Source organism: Suncus etruscus, chromosome 14 (genome assembly GCF_024139225.1).
Source record: "Suncus etruscus isolate mSunEtr1 chromosome 14, mSunEtr1.pri.cur, whole genome shotgun sequence".
Lineage (NCBI taxonomy): Eukaryota > Metazoa > Chordata > Mammalia > Eulipotyphla > Soricidae > Suncus > Suncus etruscus.
The window spans coordinates 56,122,085-56,136,242 of record NC_064861.1 but is presented as its reverse complement, the minus strand read 5'-3'; the positions used below and the strand labels follow the sequence as shown (position 1 = coordinate 56,136,242).

General features: G+C 35.7%; 1 protein-coding gene across 1 annotated transcript in view; it reads left to right on the top strand.

The window, feature by feature from the left end:
* The window catches only part of CDH8 (cadherin 8), a 462,580-nt gene that overhangs the window by 252,245 nt on the left and 196,177 nt on the right, over nucleotides 1–14,158 (top strand). The window contains exon 5 of the mRNA XM_049786831.1: nucleotides 11,801–11,968. Coding sequence (XP_049642788.1) covers nucleotides 11,801–11,968 — 168 coding nt within the window. The remainder of the gene's footprint in view (nucleotides 1–11,800; nucleotides 11,969–14,158) is intronic.

Sequence of the window (14,158 nt, the reverse complement as noted above, 5' to 3'; positions counted from 1 at the left end):
TCCCTGGAAGTGTTTTCATTTAGGGAAAAAGAAATTTCACCTTAATTCTGAATAGGAATAATTGCGAGTATTTTCAATGTAACTCTAAATTGGCAATTTAAGTAGCATCATTTATTGGCTAGTCGTATGTTGCTACTGTAAACGGTGGCCTATGCTGAATTATTTTAATTGGGGAATTGAGGAGTTACCTAAGAGATGGTCCAGTTTGTAGACTTGCCCAGCACATGGCGTGTGAGAGAAACAGTGATGATGTAACAATGCCAACTCCCAGACAGCTGTGTCCTGTGCTACATGGGGATGGCTGTGATCCACACAATGGTGCCAATTAGAAAGTTATAGTGATTTGTTAACATTCCCCAGGATAGAAGGGAAACTTATAGGGGCCAGAGAGATAGCACAATGGTATTTGCCTTGCAAGCAGCCGATCCAGGACCTAAGGTGGTTGGTTCGAATCCCGGTGTCCCATATGGTCCTCTGTGCCTGCCAGGAGCTATTTCTGAGCAGAGTAACCCCTGAGCACTGCCTGGTGTGACCCAAAAACAAAAACAAAAAAAAGAAGGGAAATTTATATATAATACATAAACATATGTGTTATATATAAATTTTCTTATGTCCTTACAAGGAAGTAATTTGTACACATTGTGATATGTGACTGATCCTCAATGGCCAAATTAAAGCTTTTCAGCCTATTATTCTTTAGTAATAGGTTTAAATACAAATGAGAAAAGTCACATAGAGGTTAATACATAAAATATCTACAAAAGAAGTCACATCTGCCTAACAGAACAATTGTTGAGATGCTGTAATAGAATAGGAGTTAGGAAAATATCTTACTAAATACTATGTAGAGATGTTTCTGGCCAAAAGAGTATATCATTTCATAAATATTTTATAGTTACAATTCTGGAAAGCCAGATTTGGATCTTGTCCATGGTTGGCCTGACCTTACTTAAGACCTTTCTCATTACTGAACCAATTTCTGAATCCCTATAGTCAGATTATAATACAATTTTGACTCAAAAATGAACAGTATTCCTATGGATTATTGTTGGAACATTTTCATGTCATATATTTTCAAGGGGAAGTAAATCATATTTTAAATGTAACAAGATTAAAGTATGTTCCATAAGCACATATTTCAAAGTTACTGATTCTTTCAAAAATTCACCTTCAATTAGTTCAATTCATAGGGTATATTAACACTATCTCCACTTTTACGATTTTTAGTACTGCTGAAGATAACTGAACTATAAAATGTTACACAACAAACTTATTTACCATTATTATTATTACCATTATTATTATTATTACTATTATTATTATTATTATTATTTTGTTGTTGGGTCTGAGTGCTAGCTGTACTCAGGGATTACTCGTGGCTTTGTCCTGAGCAATATGGCAATCATCACATATGGCAATCATGGGGACTATATTTGGTACTAGGAATTGAATCCCAAGTTGGCACTGAGCAAGGGAAGTGTCTTACTATTGTTCCAGCCTAAAACTACAGATTTTTGCTCAGGCATTTATTAATTCCAGTTTTAATTTTAAAATGAATTAAGTATCTAGTATCTAGAACTCCTGATTTTTTAATCTGCAAACCCTTGGTAGCCTAGTAGTCATTTGGCAAATCGGCATGACCTTCCTTCTCTTGCAAAGGAATGGAATAATATATATATATATATATTGGTTTTTGGTCCACACTGGTGATGTTCAGGGGTTACTCCTGGCTATGCACTCAGAAATTGCTCCTGGTTTGGGGAACCATTTGGGATGCAGGGGGATCAAACCAAGGTTCATCCTAGGTCAGCGCATACAAGGCAAACGCCCCACCACTTGCAACACCGCTTTGGCCCCGGAATGGAATAATTTTTGTTTTAAAGACACAAAGCCTGATTCAAATCTTGACCACTGTTCCATACTTTGTGGCTCTATGACTTTACAACAGGAAATTCATAAATATTTTCCAAGTATTTATATGTTCTAGTGCTGAGACTCCAAGAATCTAGAGAAAAGTACCAATTACTTTTCTTTCTCCTCTATCTCCACCCAACTTCCCTTGCTCCTACCTTCTCTCTTTTACTTTTCTTTTATCTCACATTTGTTGAATTCTTAATATGTACCCAGAGATTTTGCTTAGTTCCTGGAAGACAAGGATAAATGAGATGTGGTTTAGTTCACAGTAATTTAGTATTGGAGAGATTCAAATAACTCTGAATGTGGTTAAATAAAATGAAACATACAGGGCTGGAGTGATAGTACACAAGTAGAGCATTGGCTTTGCATGCACTCAACCCCAGATAGACCCCAGTTCGAGTCTCAGCATCCCATGTGTTCCCCAAAACCTTCATGAAGTGACTTCTGAGCTCAGAGCCAGGAGTAACCCCTGAGTGCCACCAGGTGTGAAAGTGACCCCCCAAAAAAGAAACATACAAGTACTCTTTGGAAGTTGTTAACAATGATCCCAAGATCAATAAGAACTGGACGATAATTTGTTTACCTGGGAAGGCTTCTTGTATTTGTTTTAGAAAGTCCAGTTCAGAAAAATGGTGGTTTAAATTCCATAAAGTTCTGGAGTCACCAAGTATTTAGGAAGTTAGAAGCAAACTCAGTCTTAATGCTTAAAGATAAACGTTTTTGTAATTTATATGGTAAAAAAATAAACGGAGGTCTATATTAAAGCTTTTAAGCAGTTATTGAGCAAAAATTAGTAGGGCAAAGGTAACATCCATTTTGCAGGTGAAAAGAAGCTAGAAGGTGAAAAGAAGGTCAGGAAGCATAACTATGAAGTTATACTACTAGGTCAGAAAGAGAGTGCATTATTGCAAAAAATTATTGTAATTTTCTTTAGGAGATGGCAGAGGCTCATCAGGCAAAGTTGTCTAAGGAAGGCTTATCATTTAATTCCTGATTGACTAGTTACAGACAGTCCATCTCTGGGAATGTAAAACTTAATTAAATTAAGCCCAATTAAGTGATGTGGGCTAGGGCTTACTTTTGTCCTGTTTGTACTGTACCTTTTCTATTGTTTGTAGTGGAACAAATATCAATCATTATATTGTGCACTGGAAATTAATGTTATCTATCAGTTATACTTTAGTTTATAAATGCCATGTGCTATAGTGAATGCTGAAGTAAAAGTTGAGTTTTAATAATATATCGTGTAGACTTGTGGATGCAAAATCTTTTTTTTTTTTATTGTGCCCTGAAAATCATTGTTTAGGTATTACCAATTTTGCTATTGGTAATGAATTTTATAATTTTTTGTTGGTGGTTGCTGACAGTGCTTGGAAGCTGTTTGCCATTATTTTCTCAAGAGGGTCATTTTCAGCAGTCCTATAGGGACCTTTAAGTACCAGGGATCAAACTCAGGTCTCTTGCATGCACATACAAACTTGGATCTTCAGCTCTTTTTTTTTTTTCTTTTGCTTTTTTGGGCCACATCCTGTGATGCTCAGGAGTTACTCCTGGCTTTGTGTTCAGAAATTGCTCCTGGCTCCTGGCTCTGGGGACCATATGGGACACCAGGGAATTGAACTAAGGTTCGTTTATAGAAATATATGAAAAATGTACTCTTTCCAAATCAAGATTATCTATCCATCTATCTGTGTATCTATCTATCTATCTATCTATCTATCTATCTATCTATCTATCTATCTATCTATCTATCTATCTTTCTATCTATATATCTATCTACCATCTATCTATCTTTTAAATGTATACATCAAAAGTTATCAACTATTACTGAATGTTAATGTGAGCAAGGTTGAAGCATATCTCTGAAGCACTTATTCCTCATAGCTGGCAGCATGTTGTGCAAATCCAAAGCTAGATGAATGTTTGGAGACAATGCAACATCACCCCTCCCCCCAAAAAAGAAATTCATCTCTAGTAAATTTCTACTGTTTAACTTTCTAAATGAAAGATCCATTTTTACAGATCATATGATCATAATTGTGCATTGAATTGGCAAGAGTTTGGGAGGAATAACAGAGCTAGTGGCTTCATATCCAGGATAATACGTTCAACAAGTCTCATTCAAAAGAGAATCTAGCACAGCATTTTCTATCAACTGCAATCTTTGAACGACACAATCTGGGAGACCCGCAAAGACTGAATTACAGTAATCAGCCTTCAAAATGACAAAGGAGTTAATCAGCATCTCCTTGCCCTTCTCATGAAGCCTCTCAATCTGGTGATATCACAGAAATTATAAAAAGAAGTCTTCGTGACGGATACAAAATGCTTCTCAAATGATAACACCAAAGACAATGAAAAGAGGGAAAAAAGCTCACAAGCTTTACATTTTTGAGATGACTGAAACTGGATTCTAATCAGAAGTACTCCCTGGATGATGAGACATGAGGAACAGCTGTTTAGTGCTTAAGAAGTATTTAGGCCAGTCTAGGATTTAAATTTTTAAACTTCTGTACAGGGGATCTCTCTATCTGTCCACAATCTGGGAAAGAATGTGTTTCAGAACAAGAGGATTCCTATTTTCCTCTCTCCAACTTGCTTCCAGCACTCACCTTCTATCCCTTACCTTTTACCCTCATTGCCTAGTTCTATGCTCAAAATAAGCATTGGATCAAATTCATGTAGAATATACTAATCTCATTCATTAAACTTTGTAATAATATTAGAATTTTAAAATGAAATGCCAGGGAACATCTTGAAAAATACAATTGTGTGCAGTTTTTAGTTTGTTATACAGTTATATTACTGAATTGTATTGAATTGACTTATAATATTATTGAAAATAGCCTTGCTTGTCCTCCAGAGCACCAAATTGAAAGTGTGTGTGGGGGGGGGGGGGGGGGAAGAATTTCTTTTAAAAATGTCAGAATTTCTATTTTGCCAAGTTTGACCAGGGATATTGTATTCTTTAACTGAAGGGCTACTTATTATGGGGAATAGAATTAAAATCATGAACCATTTCTGAGTTGGAAATTTGTACAAGGAAAGGCACAAGGTGCAGTTATTTCTGCTGAATAACTCCAAGTCACATCCTAAAATCTTCAGGCTTAAACATTTTAACTACTTGACTTCTCTTTTGTGATATTATTTATCAACTACGTGTATCGACTATAAACTGACCTAGAAAATGGTACATTTATTCTGTCACATATGGTTTGCTATAAAATTTAATATCCTAATTTGTTGCCAAATTGATGCTGTGGAAGTTTAAATATAGTTTTTAGGCTTCAGAACACATTGTTGGTTATTTATAACATGTGGCTGTAAGAGTTTGGGAGACATGAGTGTTACTTTTACTTGACCACTGTGAAAAAAAATACATAACTCATGTATTGGGAAATGGGAAGTTATTTAAAATTAGCAACATCAAAAGGTGTTTCTAATTAGCTTATTTTGGCAAAAAAATGTACATCTAGATATCCCATCTGCCTTTTTAGAATTGAAGTTAAAACTGGATTTGTTGGAGATGTTAGTCACTTTACAGTATTGCTGGGTTTAAATTTTTGGTTCCTAAACTCTAAGAGGAAATGTAACCTAATTACTATATTTTTTGTTCTAGAATAGGTAATACTTATTACCAAACATAAATTTATTTTAAATCTGGTAGTGTCTCTCTTCTAGATAAAATTAGCAGCCTAAAGTTCCTATTGCTGGGGAAAATATATGAACCAAAGTAAATAATTCAGGAGAGAAAAAGTAGAAGGACTTCTAAGGCAGTTTCATATTCTTATATTAGAAGTTTACCTATACCTGCAACATCACAACTAGTAAAAAGATCTACCTTTGGGGGGCCGGGAAGGTGGCGCTAGAGGTAAGGTGCCTGCCTTGCAAGCGCTAACGTAGGACGGACCGTGGTTCGATCCCCTGGCGTCCCATATGGTCCCCCAAGCCAGAGGCGATTTCTGAGCTCGTAGCCAGGAGTAACCCCTGAGCGTCAAACGGGTGTGGCCCAAAAACCGAAAAAAAAAAAAAAAAAAAAAGATCTACCTTTGGAACAGGAATTTGAAAACATAAGTAACACATCTAGATATGCCCCAAAATAAAAGAAATAAAAGAAGGGTCAAGGGCACTTGTGTCTTTTCTATCTGGCTTTTATAACCACATGATAGCAGAGAAAATGTTCCAGAAACTTTGCCTTTGATTGTGTCTATTTGGGAGAGTGAGAGTAGAGTCCGTGAATGTAGATGTTGCTCATTATACAACTTGAACTTCAAAAGCCAATTAAATGTTCTGCATGGCCTTCAGGAACTTGGGAGACTACTAGCTTATCTTAGAAAATCATACAATGCTCTAAATATTGCATCAAAAAAGAAGAATAAAGATGTCTCCCAGCTGTGCAGCAGTGCTATAATGAGAAAAGGCATTTAACTGATTAAGAATTACTGTATTTTGGTGGGTTTTATTTGGAGGGGGCACACCTTGCTCTATGCTTGGAAATTGCTCCTGGCAGGTTTGGCGGACCATATGGGATGCCATAGATAAAACCCAGGTCAGCCATGTGCAAAGCAAACTCCCTACCTTCTCTTCTTCACTGTAGCCCAGAATAACTGTATTTTCATTTTAAGGCAAGAAATAATATTTGCACTGATATGTCTCAAGGACTATTCTCTGTATTATTCTTCTATGTTATTATTAAAGTTTCTTATGCTTGCCGATACATGTATAAGAAAATTAGCTGAAAACATGTTTTTGTATAATGACATGAGAATACTTGGATTTTGCTATACCAGTGTCCTAGTCTCCTCTTTTAGAGACCTGGCAAGAATCATGTGATTGAGGATACTTAATATTGATCAAAATATAGCCAGGTTGAGATAGATATTCAAGTACTAGTGAAGAATCCAAAGGCTGGCAGCCTAAGAGCCAAAATCATTCCTGGGCCTAAGGAAGCAAGACAATTTGTTTATGCTGTACCCTCATTATGCTTTAGAAATCATCTCCTGTCTCATCCCACAGGACTCAGTTATTCGTGGGGGCAGAGGGGACCAAGCCTGAAAGAGAATGGGTGAGAAAAAAGAGAGTGAGATCAAGCAAAATCTTGTTCAAGGTCTAAATTTACTAGGATATAGGCAGGCATACATATACACAAAAAGAAAGGGAGAGACCAGTTAAACTTCTACAGGCAGGTAAACATTGTATTTAACAGACAATGGGTAAAACATCTGGAGAGTGGGACAGGCAGTAACTTGTGACTTAATTACATATCTCTTAGAACTAAAACCAGCTGTAAAGGGTTATTCATTTTTTAAGGCCTGACCCTCTTTATGTAGCCAATGTCTTAAACCCACAGATGTCTCCACATTTCCTGGGACATATTAACAGAGGCCAGCATACTTTCTGGAACACTAGTTAACTAAAACAGTTACTTATTTCTCAAGGTCCTGGGCCTGTCATATAGCCAAATACCACAGGTCACGTACTCAAACCACATAAGGTCTGAAGAATGCTGGCAGCCATTTTGTGTGTCCATCCCTTGACAATCTTCAGATTATTGCCATGGAAGAGCCAAACTGTGGATTGAGGTTGTTGAGGGATCTTGTTCCTCACCCCGAATCTATTCACAAAGTTTTAGGGGAAAGTAGTTTTCTTGACTCATAATGCAATAGTAAAAAATAAGGGCATTCATGGAGTCAATACATAAAGTTCAAATTCCCATGATGAGTAGGCGGAACACTGTGAGAGATATGTTTCAAAATGTGTGGAGATGTTGGATAACCTTTAGTATATAATCCAAATACATTTTCTCTGCATTCTTATGGAAATGAAAATAAGAAGGGAATAGCGTGGTAGGATACAACTGGATGACAATTATCTGATCTTAAAGGATTCACATTGAGAGGCTGGATATGAATTAGATCCTCACTTGGGTAAGGTAAGGTTGGGTAAGATTGGTAAGATTGGATGTTTAGTTCTGATAAATGTAATCATTTTGTCAGGAGGTCACAAGAAGTGTAAGAATGACATGAGAAACTAAACTTACTGAAGTTGATGTAATGAAACATTTACAGAGGCACTCAGACTTGTCAATAGTGAATTAATATGAAGCTATCTATCTTAATGGTGTAAGGCATAAAAATTTCTAGGATAGATGAAGATCATAGAGCTCTACTTGAACTATATAAGTGAGTTCCTTATTATGTTTGAATCACTTCCTGTTACAATGCAGAGACACTACTCAGGGATGCTATTTTTTGACTGCACCTCTAAACTATTTTAATTACAAGTGTCTGAGAGACATCACAGTTTAAAAAATTGCACTTTCACTAAATATATAAAAATAATGAGAATAATACATATCCTATCTTTGCTGTTTCTGAGAAAATTGTAAAACATTCTCCACTGTGGTTAGCTGAGAGGATTCATGTGTAGAATTCACACCAACAATGTCTTTGAAAAAAGTTGTCTCCCTTGAGGAGGATGAGAATAAGTTTCTTCTGGTTATCGGAAACTCTGTAACATTCCAAAGTCTGATTTTAATTCATGAGATGGTTAGAATTTAATGGCGCCTACATTTTGCAAAGAAACTTGTAAATATCTTAGGAGTTAAGTAATTTCTTAATCATTCTTAGTAGAAGAAAGACATTATGAGTTATAAAAAACAGTCATGCCTAGGGTTACAAGAAAGATTCATTCCAGGACCCACATGGATAGCAAAATCCGAGTCTTCTCATGTACTTTATATAAACTAGCAGAGGATGACATTTAATCTAAATGTATGCATATTTGTGGTATACTCTCTAAATAACTTACATATCTCCAAATAACCTAGCACAATTTAAATTATTGCTTACTGTATTGGTTTAGTAAAACAATGGAAATTTGGATATAAGCATTAGAAGCCTAAATATATGGATTGCACTTTGTATCAGCACTTGGTGCAACCAAAGGTGTAGAAACTGCAGATCCAGAAGGACTGTCTTTAGCAGAGTTACCAGATGGGCATCTCATCACAAAATAGGGAGGTTGTGTTATTGTTTTTGCTCTTTGCCTATGTGCTTATTCTCCCCTCAAGAATTCTCACAGTGATCAAAATAGTTATTGCTGTATATCAGTTTTCTCTCTGTTTTTGTTTATAATTATACAAGCATGATAGTATAGTATGGGTAGTATTATATGACAAAAGCCTGAGATTTGTCATTCTATTGAAAATGCTACTTTACTATTAATGCTTTCAGAGAAGCAGGGCCTTCTAATTGAATGCTCCTTAGAAGAAAACTGATCTAAAATTGGCCTAAGTGGTGTCAGAGTGTAATAAAGTACACAAGTACACACAGTTCTTGCCTGAGTTTGCTCACTTCCTAGGTGGATTTGATTTCCCAGGGAGCTCTTATACCTTGCCTTCTACTCAAGTGATTTGCAGACTTGAACTCTTTGCAAACCGTTTTTATACAGAGATTATTTAATTAGAGCATATACATTTAACAAAAAGGCATTACCATACTACTTCATAAGTCACTAGGACAATAGCTTATTCTCAGTGTGCACTCAACATTTATGATATCTTTGTGATTAGAATTAAGGGTGAAATACTTTTGATTTGGATGCTTTTCTTTTACTTGAGGCAAAGCTATAGCATGCAGAAACTCCAGAGTAATATCCTGGAATGGTCAGTAAGATTTCTATAATAGGATTTAGCAACAGAGGAGGAGAATCTTGTGATTGAGTTTAAGTAAAAATGCAAAATTTAGAAATCAGGAATGTAATATCATAATGTAATATCATAATAAAATGTAATATCATAATAAAATGCTTAATAGTTGTTTGAAATTAGAAAGTTGTCACCCCACCCCATCTTCTGATAACCTTACCTGATGATAAGATCTGTCCATTTTGGGAAGGGGTCTATGGTAGGGATCAAAAGAATTGCCTCAGGGGCAGGAAGGGGATTGATTCAAGGATTCAGGGATTGGAAAAGATTGAGGAAGAGAGAAGGAGAAGGGGAGAGCTGGCAGGATAGAGGAAGAAGAAACATGTTAAAATGATAGGGCAGCTGGAATAGGCTGCTTGAAAGGTTAGTCTAGCACCTGCATTAATACTCCATTGTGTATATACATGGATTCTATTATGCTGAATGAAATAAGTTAGAGAGAGAGAGAGAGAAAGATGCAGAATGGTTTCACTCATCTATGTGTTTTAAGAAAAATGAAAGACATTCTTGCAATAATTTTCAGAGACAAAAGAGAGGAGGGCTGGAAGTTATAGCTCACCTCATGAAGCTCACCACAAAGAGTGATGAGTTTAGTTAGAGAAATAACTACATTGGAACTATCCTAACAACAAGAATGTATGAGGGAAGTAGAAAGCCTGTCTAGAGTACAGGCAGGGGTGGGGTGGGGAGGAGGGAGATTTGGGACATTGGTAATGGGAATGTTGCACTGGTGATGGGGGGGCGGTATTCTCTTATGCGCCTGAAACCCAACCACAATCATGGTGTAATTAAGGTGTTTAAATAAAATATTATTAAAAAAAAAAAGGTTAGCCTAGGTGCTCTAGGTGCTGAGGGCCTTGAATAAAGCTTCATGTATCCTGAAACTTGATTGTGATGAGTCTTTTCCTCACGGCTACCCTGAACCCTCAAACCACCTGGCTGAAGGGAGTTGGAGGAGCATGGCCTGGGCCAGCAGAGAAAGGCCCATCCATCATCTCACTATCATTCAGCCCCATCCAGACCTGTTTACAACAGAAAATTTTGAAATACTGCAAATTAAATTACTGTTACTTATTGCATATTCTCCAATAAATATAGCTAAATCTGTATGCTAACAAGATTGCAAAGATATGCATCATATAAAAACATAAAGTTCTAAAACCTTGCCAAATCACAATCACATATGTAGCTAAATATTCACATATTACTTATATGTATACTTATATACATTTAAGTATATGTACTTATATGTACTTTTAAATGAACATGCATATGATGGCCTTGTAATTATGCAAATTAAATGTTTTTATTTTATCTATGAGAAACATCAGAGGATAGCAAAAATCTAAATAATTTCAAAAAAGATTTCAGAAGTATCTAAGCAAATTCTGAGTTTTTAACAAGAATATTAAATTACTAATGAAACATGAAGAACCAAACAGATAAAATTCTGAAAATATATCAGAGGAAAATGTACTGCCATTTAGCACTGATGGTTTTGTTTTATTTGTATGACTTCATATGTTATGCTCTTTTTCCTATATCATCTCATTTTCTAAAACATTTATTATTTTAATATTAGACAAGCTGTAAGTATATAAAACAGAACAAAACAAAACAGAATCTTTAGGATTCACATACTTATATTAATTCTGATTAGTGTTTTATTCATATGAGTTAATTCTAATAATGTATTTATTTCTTCCATCTCTCTAATGTATTTGTGAGTTTCAAAATAATTTATCTTTGACCTCAGAGCCTTCAAGCTACTTGTGTATTTACTTTTCTTGTGGGAGAATTGGAATCTGTGATAAATTGTATAATTCTTTCACTTCCAGGGTTTTCCTGGGTAGATGAGTCTGTATTATGATTTATATTTTAATTTGGTAGGCAAAAGTCTGCCACTCAGTTTACTTTCTAATGTATATTTTTGCATGCTCATTTTTATACATTATAATGTGTATTTTTGCAAGTTACCATTAATGTCGATGACTACAATCTATCTTGGAGTTGATACTGCAGATGCGCTAAATGTCAGAGAAAACAGAAAATGATCAGAACGAAGCCAAGACATATGCACAAGTATATGTTTGAAAGTCAGTGTGTGTGATTCACACACATTCATTGCCAAAGGAGCTGTCTACCTGAATGTCCTTTTCCCATTTCTCCCTTCAGCAATTATAAAAACTGCCCTTCCCAACATGGACAGAGAAGCCAAGGAGGAGTACCTGGTTGTCATCCAAGCCAAAGATATGGGTGGACACTCTGGTGGCCTGTCTGGGACCACGACCCTCACTGTGACCCTTACTGATGTAAATGACAATCCTCCTAAATTTGCTCAGAGTAAGTGAATTTCCTGCAATGGGTAAGAACCTATAAGTTTTTAATTTTTTACCATAAAACTACCTGATCTGTAATCATTGGTTATTATATTCAAGGTTTGAGTATATACATACATATGCATATATACGCACATGTGCATAGACATACAACAACTATTCTTTTGTTACTTGGGCACTAAGTATGTTCCCACTTTACAGATTAAGTATATAGAATAAGCAGCAGAGTGGAAAATACAGTTTACCGTATTTTCCGGCGTGTAAGATGACTTTTGAAACAAAACAAAGTCAACCAAAAATCAGGGGTCATCTTATATGCCGAGTATATCCCGAAAAATGTTTCAATATGCAGCTAAATGAAAATTGTCTGAATATTGCCACAAAACGAATTTTCCAACTCGATCCTGCACCAATCACTGCCAGGCTGCTCGGACTGCCTCTCTACCTCAGCCAATCCAAGCAGGCTTTTTATGCATGCAAATTATACAGTGTTCTGTACCCGAATCTACACTGTAAAAAGCCTGCTCAGATTGGCCAGAGTCAAGAGAGGAAGTCTATTACAGTATAACCTTTGAACCTTTGCTTGTTGTGATTGGCTCACTGTGGTACATGTGCACAGGAACACATGCAGCACAGGAACGTTCTGTCTGATACAGTGAATATAGGCCTAAACCTATGTTTTAACTGCAAAATTAGGGGGTCATCTTATACACCTAGTCGTCTCATACGCCGTCAAATACGGTATATAACTATAAGCTATATGCTTAATTCCATGATAATTCCATTTTTGAAAACTTAAGATGAAATGAAGCCCAGATATTGTTACATCAATTATTCAATTTGTTGAATGAATGAAACTAAATTATCTTGCTTCTTAGGCTTGGGAAGACCTAATGCTTGGAGCAAAACATTCTCTTCTCAGTCAGTATTCATACTCTTTATTTCCCTTAAAGTTTAGCTCTGCCTCAGAAATCTCAACAGCTTTCTGGACAGTCATCACTGGTTGATACCAGTTGATAGATATGGGAATCATTTTCAATTTTTCTCCACTCATAGAAAATGTATCTTCTGACCCTTTATTTATGCAAGTGAGTTGGTTTTAGAAGCCCTTTCTAATCTGAAGATTTGATTTAGCTTGTATATATAATAAAGAGAAATTATCTGAATCAGCTGAAAGCAAGGAAAGCTTGGTGGGGGGGGTTGTAGGGCATTGTAAGTCAAGGGAAAATGGCTGTTAAGGAAAAAGGCCTTGTAAAATAGAAAAGGGAGTGCTTTGAGCCTGTTTGGGAAGTGAAGGAATTTTATGATAGCTAGAGGACACAGGTGGGAGTGTTAGTTGTCGGGGTTTGCTCATATTTGTATTTGTAGATCATTTAAAGTACCATGATCTTTGTTTATTAAAATCACTGAAAAACCATTATAAATTTTTAAGCCAGAATTTAAATGATTAGATTTTATTTCAGGGGATACATATGACATGAAATTTGGCACTTTTCAATATCTTCTTCATACTATTTTCTTTTTTTTTTCTTTTTATTTGGTGCCGTGACTCGGATCCATCATACTATTTTCAATTAAGAAATGTTTACAATTATTCATTAAAAATTATGGCAGCCCTGGTAATCAGGACTGGTTGTAAGGTGGTAAAGGAAATGAAGAAAGGTAATAGCTATTTATGAGTTAATGGTGGCAACAATATAAGAATAAATGGTACTTCAATCTCTATGATGATTTCCCATTTTTCTGTTAGATGAATAGTGGTACTCTTGACTGGGATAAAAAATTCCATATATAAACTTTGTCTTTGTGAAGGAAAAAAAGGTTAGAGAATAAAAGCTTAAGAGAAAAGGGGATATAAACAGAAAGTACTTGAAAACTAAATACCAAGGTATTTAAATAACTACTGAGATAACAGTTCTTTCTTTAACATATTATTAACAATTTTAGGACTTTTACATCTGGCCATTCATAAACCTGACAACAATGCAGTCCTTTTGAAACAAAATTATAGAAATGGAGAGTACATTCTCTCATCCTTCCACTGGATCTTTTATTTCCTCTTCAGCTGCAATTTTAGCTAATGCTCTAATATGCATCTCTCCTTCCTCCAGAAAATGATTGGTTCTATTCAGAAAATGTTGCCTTTCTTAAAAGTAATAGCTATTAACCATGATCACTTTGATGGAGAGGTTAG